Source organism: Sylvia atricapilla, chromosome 14 (genome assembly GCF_009819655.1).
Source record: "Sylvia atricapilla isolate bSylAtr1 chromosome 14, bSylAtr1.pri, whole genome shotgun sequence".
NCBI classification, from domain to species: domain Eukaryota; kingdom Metazoa; phylum Chordata; class Aves; order Passeriformes; family Sylviidae; genus Sylvia; species Sylvia atricapilla.
In genome coordinates this window covers 2,153,678-2,167,867 of record NC_089153.1, presented here as the reverse complement: position 1 = coordinate 2,167,867, position 14,190 = coordinate 2,153,678, and the positions used below count along the sequence as shown (strand labels likewise).

The 14,190-nt window shown below is 54.4% G+C and overlaps 2 protein-coding genes across 2 annotated transcripts; both read left to right on the top strand.

Annotated features, from left to right (window-relative positions):
• The first annotated feature begins 1,825 nt into the window (after nt 1-1,825).
• On the top strand, nt 1,826-11,355 carry LOC136367698 (protocadherin gamma-A5-like). Its single transcript, XM_066329500.1, has 3 exons — nt 1,826-4,395; nt 5,245-5,272; nt 10,997-11,355. Exons 1-3 carry the CDS (start codon nt 1,948-1,950, stop codon nt 11,353-11,355), a joined length of 2,835 nt encoding a protein of 944 aa, XP_066185597.1. The 5' UTR covers nt 1,826-1,947.
• A 72-nt stretch (nt 11,356-11,427) lies between these two features.
• LOC136367697 (protocadherin gamma-B5-like) lies at nt 11,428-13,918 on the top strand. The gene has a single exon (XM_066329499.1). It carries the CDS (start codon nt 11,435-11,437, stop codon nt 13,916-13,918), a length of 2,484 nt encoding a protein of 827 aa, XP_066185596.1. The 5' UTR covers nt 11,428-11,434.
• The last annotated feature ends 272 nt before the right edge of the window (nt 13,919-14,190 follow it).

Sequence of the window (14,190 nt, the reverse complement as noted above, 5' to 3'; positions counted from 1 at the left end):
AATCTCTGCGGTAGCGTCAGTGGGGACTCGTCATTATTGTCTCCACGTAGCGGCAGAATTTTTTCACTTTTCCTCAGTAGTGGCTTCAGCTGACAGGCTTTGACTGTAGCTCTCCTTTCGTTTCTCTTTCGCGTTCCTCCACTTTTCGTGAGGTCGTGGTTTTTTGAGTTTCACAGTCCATTCTCTGTGATGGACTGAATTTAGCGAATGGCTTATCTGCCGTTCATGGAGAGCAGGAAGCACTTGGTGCTCCCTTGGTCGCAGGTTCAGCTTCAGCCGCGAAGTTTTTTCTCTAAGAACTGAGCTTAATAAACTCGCATATGTTTTCAATATTTGAAGTAGATCCATATTTTATGGAGGGAAAACGGCTGATTGTACATAACAGTTGAAATTAAAAAAGTACTGATGCCTTGTGTTGGAGTTTTCATCCTTCCTGACTGATTTCTTTGGAAAGGGTTTCCTGGAGACTCGTGTATGGCTTTACAGAAACCCGTTCCTTAAACTTCGTTTTGTCTCTATCAGATTTAGAAAGGGATCGCGTGTGGAAAGTTGCGTTCTCCATCCTCACTGAAAAAATAGATTCCCACTTGTTTTAGGTGGGAATGCAGTAGTGGGACTAGATGACTCCTTTTCTCCGTTCTGGCTGGCGGTTTTCTGTGCTTTGCTCTTCAAGATAATTATTTCGTGCCCTGGTAAGAGTGTTGAATGATTTCTTATTCAGAGGTTTTGGTTTTTTTTTTTTTTTTTTTTTTTTTCTGTGTTTCTGTCCTGTTTACATAGAGAGTTTGACGAATTCCGGAGGGCTGGGGTCTACTGAGAACGGCAAATTTCGGCAATTCTGATCACTAGGATAGACATGTGAGATCGGAATGGATCAGGTATCAGGGAGATTGTCCAGACGGTTTGGGCAGGTTACTCAATGCCATTTGTGCATTGATTATTGGTCAGCACGGGTTCAAGGGCACAGGTGTAATTTTATTTTATGTTTTTATAATTCTTTCATTGAAAACATATCGGACCAACGTCATTAAGAAGTACTTAGATGAATAGTTTACTAATGAACTTCAATGCTTTACACATTGATTTCAGTAAAACAGAAAACCTCAAATGACCTTACTAAATCTAAGTGTGGATAAACTAAGGAAACATTAGGTTTGTCTTAGGAAGGAAAATCAAATATTTGAAGTCCTGAAACTTTTCTTGGAGAGTTTTAGCTCCATCTTTGTCTTTATCTGTAATTCAGTCCTGTAGCAATTAGCTCCCTGACTTCAAGATGAATGCAATTGCTCCCGTCCCGCTTGTGTTAGTGAACCTGATAGCTCTTTGTTTTCGAGATGCGATTATCTTCCCGTTTTCTCTCTGAGAGCCTGTTGTTGAAGATGCCATTGAATAAACAGAGTAAAAGTAACATAAGCTACTGGGTAAAATACGAAAATGTGTTTTGATTTACATACAATGACATTAGTAAGGGATCAGTTTCCCGTGCCCTTAAAAAACGGCGCCCATGGAATGCCTCTGCCTTCCTCCCGACCGTGATGCCCTGGAGGATGAAGGCAGAGATGGGCTGGAGAAATGCGGAGGCAGGAGATCGGCGCCGGGCGAAAAGCGACGTCTCGGCGGCGCCTGTCCCGTGTGTGCAGCGGGGCCGGGCGGGCAGCGGCGGGCAGCGCTCGGTGCCTGCAGTGCCGGGAGGAGGCTGCGGGCGCCGCTGTTGACCGAGAGGAGCGAGAGGAAGCTCGGAGCGCTACCGGCAGCCCCGCCCGCTGCGGATCGGCTCGCTCGGCTGCTCGCTCTCCGTCCGACCGTGCGGCCCGCGATCGTCCCCGCGGTGCCGCTCCATTCTGCAGCCGGGGCCCGGCGGCAGCGCAGGGCGCAGGAGCTGAGAGCATTGAGCGGCAGCGGGAGTCGGAGCGGCGGTGTTGCGGTGCCGGCGGTGGCGCGGCGGAGATGTGCGCGGCTCGGAGGCGCTGGGGCCGGCGGCAGCGAGCTCTGCTCTGGGCCGTCCTGCTGGCGGCGTGGGAGGCGGCGTGGGGGCAGCTGCGCTACTCGGTGCCCGAGGAGATGCCCAAGGGCTCGTTCGTGGGCGACGTGGCCAAGGACCTGGGGCTGCAGCTCACGGCGCTCAGAGACCGCGGCGTCCGTATCTTGGACAAAGGTAGGACGCAGTATTTCGCTGTGCAGGGGAAGACGCGACATTTAGTGACGGCGGAGAGGATCGACAGAGAGGAGCTGTGTGAGAGTGTGCAGCAATGCGTTCTGAGCTGTGAGCTGATAGTGGATGGACAGATGGAGGTTTACGGAATCCAAGTGGAAGTCAGGGACATTAACGACAACGCCCCCAAATTCCGAGATGCATTAACAGAATTGAAAATTCTTGAAACGACAGCACTGGGTGCGCAGTTTCCCCTGCCAGACGCTCATGATTCTGACTCAGGACTGAATTCTCTGCAGAGCTACGAGCTGAGCGGCGACGAGCACTTCTCGCTGGCCGTGCAGGCGGGCCCCGGCGGCGATCAGCGTCCCGAGCTGGTGCTGGCCAAGGCGCTGGACCGGGAGGAGGCGGCGTTTCACGAGCTGGTGCTGAGGGCGAGTGACGGCGGCGATCCGGCCCGGACGGGCACGGCTCGGATCCGAGTGACGGTGGTGGACGCGAACGACAACGCGCCGGTGTTCAGCCAGGCGGAGTACATGGTGCGTGTGGCCGAGGACGTGCCCGTGGGCTCCGTCCTCGTCACGGTCACGGCCACGGACGCCGACGAGGGCTTAAACGGGCACGTGACGTACTTCTTTAAGAAAATCACAGAGAAGGCCTCGCAGATTTTCAAGCTAGATGTTGACCTAGGAGAGATCACTCTCTTGCGGAGCCTGGACTTCGAAGAAGGAGAGTACTACAAAATGGAGGTGCAGGCTCATGATGGTGGGGGCCTTTTTGACAAGACGAATGTTATGGTTTTTGTAACTGATGTCAACGACAATTCCCCCGTACTCACAGTGTCGTCAGCTCTAGCTGAGATATCTGAGGATGCACCGACCGGGACCGTGGTCGCCCTACTGCACGTGCAGGATCGGGACTCGGGGGCGAACGGCGAGGTTCGGTGCTCGCTCGACCAGGGCGTCCAATTCCGGCTGGAGAAAACTTATGAAAACTACTACCGTGTGGTGACAGCGAGAGAACTGGACCGAGAGCAGGTGCCGGAGTACAACGTGACGGTGCGGGCGGCCGACGGCGGGTCGCCGGCGCTGCAGAGCAGCGCGGTGCTGGCGCTGCGGGTGCTGGACGTGAACGACAACGCGCCGGTGTTCGCGGAGGAGCGCTACAGCGCGCGGCTGGCGGAGAACAACGCGGCGGGCGCGCTGGTGCTGACGGTGCGCGCCACGGACGCGGACTGGGGGCAGAACGCGCGCGTGCGCTACCGGCTGTCGGAGGGGCGGGTGCGGGGCGCGCCGCTGTCGTCGTACGTGTCGGTGCAGGCGGAGACGGGCGCGCTGTACGCGCTGCGCTCCTTGGACTACGAGCAGGTGCGCGAGCTGCAGCTGTGGGTGCGTGCGGAGGACGGCGGCGCGCCGGCGCTGAGCAGCAACGTGTCGGTGCGGCTGCAGATCGTGGACGAGAACGACAACGCGCCGCAGGTGCTGTACCCGCCGGCGGCTCCCGCGGCGGGCTCGGGCGGCGCGTGGTCGGGCGTGGAGCTGGCGCCGCGCTGGTCGGAGCCCGGCGCGCTGGTGGCCAAGGTGGTGGCGGTGGACGCGGACGCGGGGCAGAACGCGTGGCTGTCCTACGAGCTGGCCAAGGCCACGGAGCCGGGGCTGTTCCGCGTGGGGCTGCACAGCGGCGAGGTGCGCACGGCGCGCTTCCCGCTGGCCCGCGACGCGGCGCGCCAGAGCCTGGTGGTGGTGGTGAAGGACCACGGGCGGCCGGCGCTGTCGGCCACGGCCACGCTGAGCGTGGTGCTGGCCGAGAGCGTGGCCGAGCTGCTGGCCGAGCTGGGCAGCGCGGCCGAGGCGGCGGCGCCGGGCGAGGCGGCCGGCAGCCTGACGCGCTGGCTGGTGCTGGCCGTGGCCGCCGTGTCGTGCCTCTTCGTGGCCTTCCTGCTGCTGCTGCTGGCGCTGCGCCTGCGCCGCTGGCGCCGCCGGCACCTGCTGCCGCCCGACAGCGGCGCCTTGCGCGGCGTGCCCGTCTCGCACTTCGTGGGCATCGACGGCGTGCGCGCCTTCCTGCAGTCCTACTCGCACGACGTGTCGCTCACGGCCGACTCGCGCAAGAGCCAGCTGCGCTTCTCGGCCGCCAGCTGCTGCGACACCCTCCCGGCCCGGCCGCTGCCCGACGAGCCCGCGCCGCTGCTCGGGGAGGAGGATGTGGCCGCCGCCCTCCCCGCGGATCCCTCCGCTCCCTCGGTGAGTTTCTCTGTCCGGAATGTCTCCGCCACGCTTTCCCCTGATGTTCGTTTCCTATTTCTCTGCCGTGTTCTTTGGCTTCCCTACTAGACTCTGATTAAAAGCAAGGTGATGAAGGCAGGAGGGAGAAGGCTGCCCCTGGCAGGCTGTTCTTCAGGGCGGTGGTTTGGGTATTTCTCAGGTTCCGGGTATTCTTCCCGCATGTCACCTGTGCTGGGTAGAATCCATGCTCCTCTTAGTATGCGATCTTCTCAAAGGATAGATCACGTTTTTCAGAAATACTAGTTTTTAGCTGTCTCGTGTATCTTCCCATCATGACATGTATTTGAATGGGTTAGATGTGTCTTGAACAAAGTGCTGATGGCTTTGCAGAGAACTTCTCTGCACGTTGTTCTCAGCCTTTTTCGTTCTCCATGATACATATTGGAGATCATCCGGAAAAGGCTTTGTGTCATCCATGCTTTGATCTTTGTCCCCAAGAGAGGATTTGGCCGAGCAACAATCGGTCCTTGCTGATGTGCCTTGATGATTTCTGCCTGTCCTGAAAATGAGGAATCCACATGAAGTTGTGACTCTTTGAAAAGTCTGTGGGTGGCTGCGTATGGAGGAGGAAATGCAGGAGGCAATGGCAGAACTGCTTTGGTTTTTTCTTGGTGTAGAAGGTGGAGCTATGTCAAATAGAGCAGGGTGACTTTTGGCTATACAATATTTATCATGGCAAGAGAATTGTTTGGGTGGGAAGGGAGAGATTCAAGGTGCAGCAGAAGATATTGTGTGGATGTAGTTCCCTCTGTGCAGACATTCACTGACTTAGTCTGTCTTGGAAGACTGCTGTGCTTTTCCTTTTAGATCTATGAAGTGTCTTCACAGAATTTCAGTGAGTAGGCAAATGTTGCTTCCATAGTACAGAGAAGTAAAAATAGCTGCGTGAAATTGGTGGTGTGAAGTAAAGTGGTCTGGGGAGCTGGGCCTGCACTGTCACATGTTTTTAGGATATATGGGTGGAAGAACACCACGGATGATGGGAAGGGTTGGAATTTTCAGTCCTATGAGCTGTCCCTGATTGTCTGATGAAAGAATCAAGGGAATGATATCCTCCATTCCCTGTCCTCTGCCTGTCTCAGGTATGGAGCAATGTGAGATTTTTCTTCGTAATGTCGTTGTCTAGAAGATATATACTTCAGCTGCATGGAGAACCCTTGGAGATTGTTACTAAGTGTTTGCAGGCCATCATATTTGTGTCACTTAGAAGCTTAATATTGTGCTTGTGAAAGATGCCATATGGGAAGAGCAAGCAATGTGTTTGGGGCCTATAAACCAAGTTGATGAATCATCTACTGTGAGTTATATGACACAGAAGAGTGTTGTGAGCTCTTCAGCTCTGCAGGTGTTGATTTTCTGTCTCACTGTTCTGATGATCTGAAGATGGTTCTTTCATACTTTTAGGTGAAGAGAGAAATTTCTGTCCATCTGTTTCTTTAAAATGTAAGAAATCATTTTCTTGTCCCATGGCTGGGGTGAGAAGTCAAATATTTTCCATTGTGAGGAAAGACTGTGAGAGCACCTTTCCTTTGGTGGAGTCTTTCTAAATTCTGCAGATCTGTGATAACCATGTGAGCTGGGAAGGGTTAGGGGGGAGTGTTGGGGATGTGGTGTGTGAGGAGGCCCTGGTGGAGACATGGCATGTGTTTTGTTGATCCCCAGGGCTCTTGCTGGCCTTGTGAACATTAGTCAGGAACAATCTTAGGATTTTACATTGTGTGATTTGCACTCAAATGGCCTAGTGGGTGAAAAATGGTGATGTTGCCTTTGAGATGGCACTTGGATGGCTGGATCTGTGACAGAGCTGGGAACAATTTATGGCCTATATAACATTTTTGACTTGTTCAAATGATTGGGAGGAAGAGAGTAATCTCAGTTATGATGCTTGGAGTCTGAGCATCTGTGCACACAATTTTTCTTCTACTGATGTCTGTATGCAAAATTTGCAGCTTTTCTGTTATGTTTGGACAGAGAGGAGAAGTTTGTGTATCCAGAGGCAGGTGCTGGAATTCACTGTGATGTAGTTCAAAATAATGAATGAATTGTGTCCAGTTCTATTTGTCCTAGAAGATTAGGCCCACAGCTGTGGTTCTAAGAGCTTTTTTAATCTTACTCTCCGAGGAAATGACTGTCTGGGGTCTGTGCAGTGAGCTCCTGTGTGACGCCTCCTGTGCATTAGTTACAGTTGAGTTTCCTGTCTTGTGTATACACTAGAGTTGACACAATCTGAAATCTGAGGTCAGGGTTGATACTCTTCTGGTGTTTTGCCATTCCGGGCTGGGTTGATTAATTTTTTTTATAATTTGTTTGGGTTGGGTTGGGTGGGTTGTCAGTGTGCTTGTTTTCTTGTCAAGGAGTAAAGCTGATCCTCATTGTGCCTGGCAATCCTGCAAACTCCAAAACACACAATTATCCAGTAGGAAATTTCATACTTTGAAGCTGTACATGTAGCCATAGAATGAATGAAACAGACTAATGGAGTGGTTTGTGTTGAAAAGGACCTTAAGAATCATGCTGTTCCAACTCTTCTGCCGTGGACAGGGAGATCTTCCACCAGACCAGGTTGCTCAGACCTCCTCCCAGCCTGAGCCTGAATATTTCATTAAAGAAATAAAACTTCATAAATATAGGTTTTCAGAAGGTGTTGCTTTCTCTGTGGCCAAGATACAACCAAAATTTTTGCGTGTGTTGATGGTGAGACTAAAGATTGTGACACAGAGTGAGGAGGGTGAGAGCTCAGTTCTGTGTCAGGAAAGTTGGTGAATCTGTGTGAGTTTGGCTGAGAAATGGTTTGATTTCATTCTTGGTGCTAAAGCCATTTCTGTTCTGTTCCAATTCCGGTTTCTGTGTCATGAAAGACAACGACAGTCCTCAACAGTGACATTTTCTACAGTAACCATTGATGTAGAACCATAATTCATTACTAGAAGAGCTAATGAATCCTGTGTGGAACCTCCATTATCCATCTGTATCTCTATGCAGCACTGTGATATCGAGTTTCTTCAGTGTTGTAATTACACTTTCCTTCAGACCTTTGTTTCCAGATTAGGTTGTAGGTCATTGTCTCAATGCTGGTCAGTATTTTTAAGTTTGAAATGGTGACTATTGTTTTTCAGAAAATCCTTGATCCAGGCACCCAGGAAAGAATTGTTTGTGTGGGAAACAGGAAGAATAGGAAGCAGAAGCAGTAAGAGAACGTGTTGTCATTTGTCAGAAGATTCAACATGAGAAAGAGGCCAATGAGCAGCTGTTTAAAATGATGGTTTCATAACTGTGCAAGGTGAGCAGGTCACACTGCAAAAAAAAATTGCTGAGGGGACCACTAATTCTTACAATTCAACCCCCTGTCCTGCTGTCCAGTGTAAGTGTTTAGGGCTACAGTTGGAGCCTGAGACCTCAGTGACTTCTAGGTGCTCTGAGGCATGAATTTTCAGGCCTGAAATGAAGGCCTAGAAGACTTGACTGAGCATCGCTGACAGTTTGTTGCCTTCTAATGCTTCCTTTCATTATCTGATTCATCTTTTGTGCTTTACTGTGAGTTTGTTTTGTTTTTTTTCATTTTGTTTTCCTTGATGTAAAGTATATTTGGGTATACTTACCGCTATCAACAACCGATTATTTTTTAGCAGTGGATGGTGTGCTCATGTCTCTTGCCTCTTGGTCCTGTGGGATTGGAAGGCAGCAGATACGAGAGTGACTTTGTGTTCTGTTAGTGTTGGGAGAAAGACATGTAAATATGACTTTAGTAGAAGTTGCATCTGTGTGGAAAAGTGCACGTGATAAAGTCAGGGTGGAGATTCCCTCCAAGGCAATGGTTTGATGAGCCGTTCTCCGTTGGATGACTGCTAATCTTTCAGTATGGTTGTTTATCATTTGTGTGCTTTAGAATCCTTCATTTCCTTCTCATCATGGTGGTGAGCAGACCAATGTACCTCCCTTCTGGGTGTGGCTGCAGTGCATTATCATCCCATGGTAAATTAGAGATTTATCACCAGTGAGGGGATGAGCACAAGCAAAACCCTTCCAGCTACATGGCATAGGAGAAAAAAATGGGAAGGGAGCTCTTTGTGTGAGGGTAGGGAAGAAGTCGGTCATTCCCTTGCTTGTCACATGTCACAGATAACACAAGGCTGTGCCTGATGGAGTAGAGTGTGAATTTAGCTGCTTCTGTAGAGCGAGACCTACAAAATGTTATTGCCTCTGTTGACTTCTGTATGTGTGTAAATGTTGCCCTGCTTGTTGTCATGAGCTCAACCTCAGTGTGTCTGATCTTATGTGAAAGGTTGTTGGTACCCTGGAGGCTGAAATTTTCAGGCTTTCTGAGCTGAGGAGTGCAGACCCTTGGGCAGGCACCACATTTGACTTGAGGCCTTGGAAGAGGCTTCTGAGATTGTGTGATAGCACAGGAGCTGTGGGTGTGTAGTTCAATTGCTGTTGTGTGATCTCACATGGTGAAAACATAGCTTTGATATATAGCAGTGTGTATAGGCAAAGATGGAGGATTCAGAGCATTGTCAAAGTTCTTCTTCACCTTCTTGTGTCTTCTTTACGGATCTGGGTAGCTTTTTCAAGTAAGTGAAAGATATCTGCATTGTGAACATCAAATGGTCATTATTGGGTCAGAAACCTAAATGATACAATTGTCGTTTTCGTACTGGGTAACTATCTCTTAAATAGCCTTGGTGAAAGTTGGAAGCCCTGCATTTTGCCTCGTTTCTCTAGCTGGCATGCTGGAGCTCATGCTGTAAATACTGTTAGTAGATAAGGTAATAAACAACCAAGACCAAACTCGACTCTGCCTTCTCCAAGTTTTTCATCCTGATCTAGGCCGAGATAAAGCAGCAGAACTGTAACAGAAATTCTCCTCTGTCCCAACTGTCCCAATGCACGTGCAGTTCCCACACACACCTGTGATGTTTACAGCTCTAAAGAGGAAGGGTTTCATAATCACATGTGTGCTCACCCAGGAACACTCTGTCTGTAGTGTAAAAATGCAGGAACATCTCTGCTGCAGTTGTCACAGTGCAGAGCGGCCACCCAGCCCAGCCAAGGTGTCCATGAACAGACCAGGGGATAAAGTGAGAACCTGTGCAGTGTCCTCCACGTCATCACCCAGAGGAACGTGCTGGGCAATCATCTGGAGGCTGTTAAATGGCTGAGGAACAGGCTGGATTGTCACCCCCAAAGAGTTACAGGCCGTGGCCCAATGTCCAGGTGGAAAGCAGAAACTTGTGCTGTCCCTCCAGGCTCCTTCCTGGGACCAGGACTGTTTAGTACCTCCATGGACAATGGGATGGATGCAGCTTCAGGACATTTGCGGCTGACACTGATTTGAGTTGATGGCCGAGAGGGCAGAGATGCCAGCGAGGGATGGGCTGGAGAAGTGTCCCCGTGCAACCATCATGAAGTGGAACAGGGCAAAATGCAAGGTGCTGGCCCTGGGTTAGGGCAATCCCCAGTTTGAACAGAGAGTAGGGGATAGGGAAGAGCTTAGCAGAGAAGTACTTTGGGTGATTGGTGGGTGATAAGATGGGACATGAGCCGCCAATGGGCACCTGCTGTTCAAATTGTGTCCTGCTCTGCATAACAAGTTCTGTGCCCGGCAGGTCGAGGGAGATCCTTCCCCCACTCTGAACTCTCTTTGTGAGACCGTAGACTGCATGCAGATCTTGACCCAACATTCCCAATGGACATAGAGTCCCCAGAAGGGTCATGGAAGTGGTCTTAGGTTTAGACATCTCTGCTATGGAGAAGGACTGAAGGAGTTTAGGTCTTCAAGCATGGAGAAGTGGCATCTGTGTGTGGACTCTTCTGTGTTTTTTTGCTGTTTCAATTTATGAATAGTCTTATAGGAACTATGGACAGAGGACATTTTAAAAGGGCCAGTGGCCATACGACAGCAGAGAAGTGTTTTTAACTAAAAGAAGAGAGGCTTTGGTTAGGAGAAATCTTTGCAGTGTGGGTTGTGAGAAAATGGGACATATTGCCCAGAGAAGTTTTGGATATGCTTCCAACGTTCAAGTCTATGACAAAGTGTTCCTGCTCATGGCCCAGGTGTAGGTTAAATGACCATTAAAGAAATATTTAAATGGGAAACTGAAAACATTGTTTACCTGTATGTATGCCTCAGCGTTGCATTGACCTTTGTATTATCAGGCGCTCAGATGTGGAGATGCAGATGAAACAGCTTTAATGAGTCAGAAACCAAGGAGTAAATGTTACTGTACTATCTTGTCAAAGGGGTTGCTTAGATTGCTTTAGGGTGGTCTATATCTCGAAGTAATTTGTCCCACTTACTGAAATAAGAATTGAAGAGGTGTGACAAAGTTCGGAAATCCTCTTGAAATCTTCCCTATATTATCGTTTATTGCTGCTGCAGATGAGCCGTGATTTTCTTAAAAACAACTAAATTCCATTCGTAATTGCGGGGCCATTTATGTTTGCTTGTCATTGTTCCATACGACTCGAAAGAATGTACTAAAAGCACCGCTCAGCACATCTCACATAGAACCGCCTTGGGGTGGAATTCAGCGGGTGCTGCTGCTGTCTGTGTGGGCAGCGGAGGAGAGACCCCGCCGGCGGCGCAGCCCCGAGCCCCGCCCAAAGCCGGGCCCCCTCGAGCGCGGCCATCCGGCGGCTGCAGTGGCGTGGCGGCGCCTCCGGGTGTCGCTGTTGGCCGCCGCCGAGCGGCGCTGGAGCCGCGGCCGCCGCAGCGTCCTGCCCCCGCAGGCTGCTCGCTCGCCCGGCGCCGGCCGCAGCGGCAGCGGCCCCGCCAGCAGAAGCAGCAGCGGCGAGAGGCGGCGAGAGGCGGCGAGAGGCGGCGAGAGGCGGCGAGAGGCGGCGCTTGGCGGGGAGCAGCGGCGTCCGAGGCGGCCCGAGCGGGCTGGCTGCGCTGCGGCGGCCCGTGCGCTGCGGTGAGAGCGAGAGCGGCTGGAAGGGAGGCCGGGCGGCGGCAGGAGTCCGGCAGGAGCGCGGCGGCGAGCTGTGGCCACAGAGAATGGCGCTGAGGCGGCGGCAGAGGCGCGGGCCGGGCGGCGGGCGAGCGCTGCTGGGCGCGGTGCTGCTGTGCGTGTGGTGGCGGGCGGCGGCCGAGCGGGTCCGCTACGCCATCCCCGAGGAGCTGGGCAGAGGCTCGCTCGTGGGGCCGCTGGCGCGGGACCTGGGGCTCAGCGCGGACGAGCTGCCGGCGCGCAAGCTGCGGCTGAGCGAGGAGAAGCAATACTTCACTGTGAGTGAGGAGAACGGGAACCTGTACGTGAACGAGAGGCTGGACCGGGAGGAGATGTGCGGCGAGTCGGTGACCTGCTCCGTCAGTTTCGAGGCTTTGGTGCACAACCCCCTCAACGTTTTCCACATCGAAGTAGCCATCGAGGACGTGAACGACAACTCCCCGACCTTCAGCAAGGCTCATCTGGGCCTCGAGATCGGTGAATGGATCACTCCTGGTGCTCAATTTCCGCTCGAGATGGCTCGGGATGCAGACGTTGGGAGTAACTCGCTGCTGACTTACCATCTCAACGGCGACCCGTCCTTGACTTTGGCCGTGACTGAGAACCCTGACGGAAGCAAGCAACCGGAATTAGTGCTGGAGAGAGCGTTGGACCGTGAGAAGCAGAGCTCCTTTGAGCTGCTACTGACGGCGGTGGATGGTGGGGAGCCCGCGAGGTCCGGGACTGTCCAGATTCGGATCAACGTGACAGACGCCAATGACAACCCACCCGTGTTCAGCAAAAGGGTCTACGAGGCGCGAGTGGCGGAGAATCTTTCAGTAGGGTCTCTGGTGCTCCGGATACGGGCGACAGACGCCGACACCGGCTCCAACGGGCAGGTCTCCTACTCATTCGGCAACGTCCCGGACAGCATACGCAGCTTGTTCACGATCGACAGCGACAGCGGCGAAGTCAGGACGGCGGGTCCCCTCGATTTCGAGGAGAAGAATAAATACATCTTTAGCCTGGAGGCGACGGATGGAGGCGGGTTAACGAGTCAAAGCAAGGCTCAAATAGATATCACGGACGAGAATGACAACGCGCCGGAGATCACCATTCTGTCCCTGTCGAGTCCCGTGCCCGAGGATGCCCCGACCGGCACCGTGGTGGCACTGCTGAAAGTGCGGGACAGAGACTCGGGCGAGAACGGGCAGGTGTCGTGCGAGCTGTCGGGAGAGGCGCCGCTGTCGATCGTGGCGTCGCCGGGCGGCTCGTACAAGGTGGTGACGGCGAGCGCGCTGGACCGCGAGCAGGCGGCCGAGCAGCGCGTGACGGTGGTGGCCCGGGACCGGGGCAGGCCGGCGCTGCGGAGCAGCGCGGAGCTGGTGCTGGAGGTGTCGGACGTGAACGACAACGCGCCGGTGTTCGAGGAGGCGGCGTACAGCGCGTACGTGGCGGAGAACAACGCGGCGGGCGCGCTGGTGCTGCGCGTGCAGGCGCGGGACGCGGACGCGGGCGCCAACGGGCGCGTGAGCTACTGGCTGGCGGGCGGCAGCGCGGGCGCGGCGGGCGCGGCGCCGCTGGTGTCGGTGGAGGCGCGGAGCGGCGCGCTGTACGCGCAGCGCTCCTTGGACTACGAGCAGTGCCGCGAGTTCGCGGTGGCGGTGCGGGCGCAGGACGGCGGCGCGCCGGCGCGCAGCTCCACGGCCACGGTGCGCGTCTTCGTGCTGGACCGCAACGACAACGCGCCGCGGGTGCTGTGGCCGGCGGCGGGCGCGGGGGCCGCCGTGGCGCCGGGAGAGGCGGCGGGAGCGGCGGCGCCTCCTTTCGAGGTGGTGCCGCGTTCGGCCGAGGCCGGCTACCTGGTGGCCAAGGTGGTGGCGGTGGACGCGGACGCGGGGCGCAACGCGTGGCTGTCGTACGAGCTGGTGCAGGCGTCGGAGCCGGCGCTGTTCCGCGTGGGGCTGCACAGCGGCGAGGTGCGCACGGCGCGCGCCGTGTCCGAGCGGGACGCGGCCAAGCAGCGTGTGGTGGCCGTGGTGAAGGACCACGGGCAGCCGGCGCTGTCGGCCACGGCCACGCTGCACGTGGTGCTGGCCGAGAGCTTGCAGGAGGCGCTGCCGGAGCTGAGCGAGCGGGCGGCGGGCGCCGAGGCGCCGGCGGCCGAGCTGCAGTTCTACCTGGTGCTGGCGCTGGCGCTGCTGTCGGCGCTCTTGGTGCTGAGCGTGGCGCTGGCCGTGCTGGCGCGGCTGCGCCGGGCCGGGCCGCCCGCCGTGCTGCGCTGCCTGGGCGCGCAGCGCTTCTCGGTGGCCGGCGCCGCCTTCCCGGCCGACTTCTGCGAGGGCACCTTGCCCTACTCCTACAACCTGTGCGTGGCCGCGCCGGCCCGCGCCGTGCCCGAGGCCGCTTGGCCGCCGCCGCCGCCGGTGCCCGTCCTGTCGGCGGAGGAGCTTCTGGCCGGGGATTCCTGCGAGAAGCAGATCTCGAGCAGCGGCGCCGTTGAGGGAGAGCCGATTGCCGACAGCGGTGCACCTCAGGTCTGTAAAGCGTGACCTTCTTCTGTTTTTAAAACTTTCTGAACTATCCTCTTTGTTGCCTGGGTATTCTCTGCGTAGTGTGAGTGGGGTACTCGTCATCAGTGTCTCTATGTAGCCCCAGAATGTTTTCACTTTTTTTCAGTAGTCGCCTCAGCTGACTGGCTTTGACTGTAGCTCTAGTTTCGTTTCTCTGTTTTCCTCCGTGTTTCCGGGAGTCGTGTTTTTATGAGTGGCACACTTCTGTCTCCGTGATGGACTGAATTAAGGAAATGGCTTATCTGCCGTTC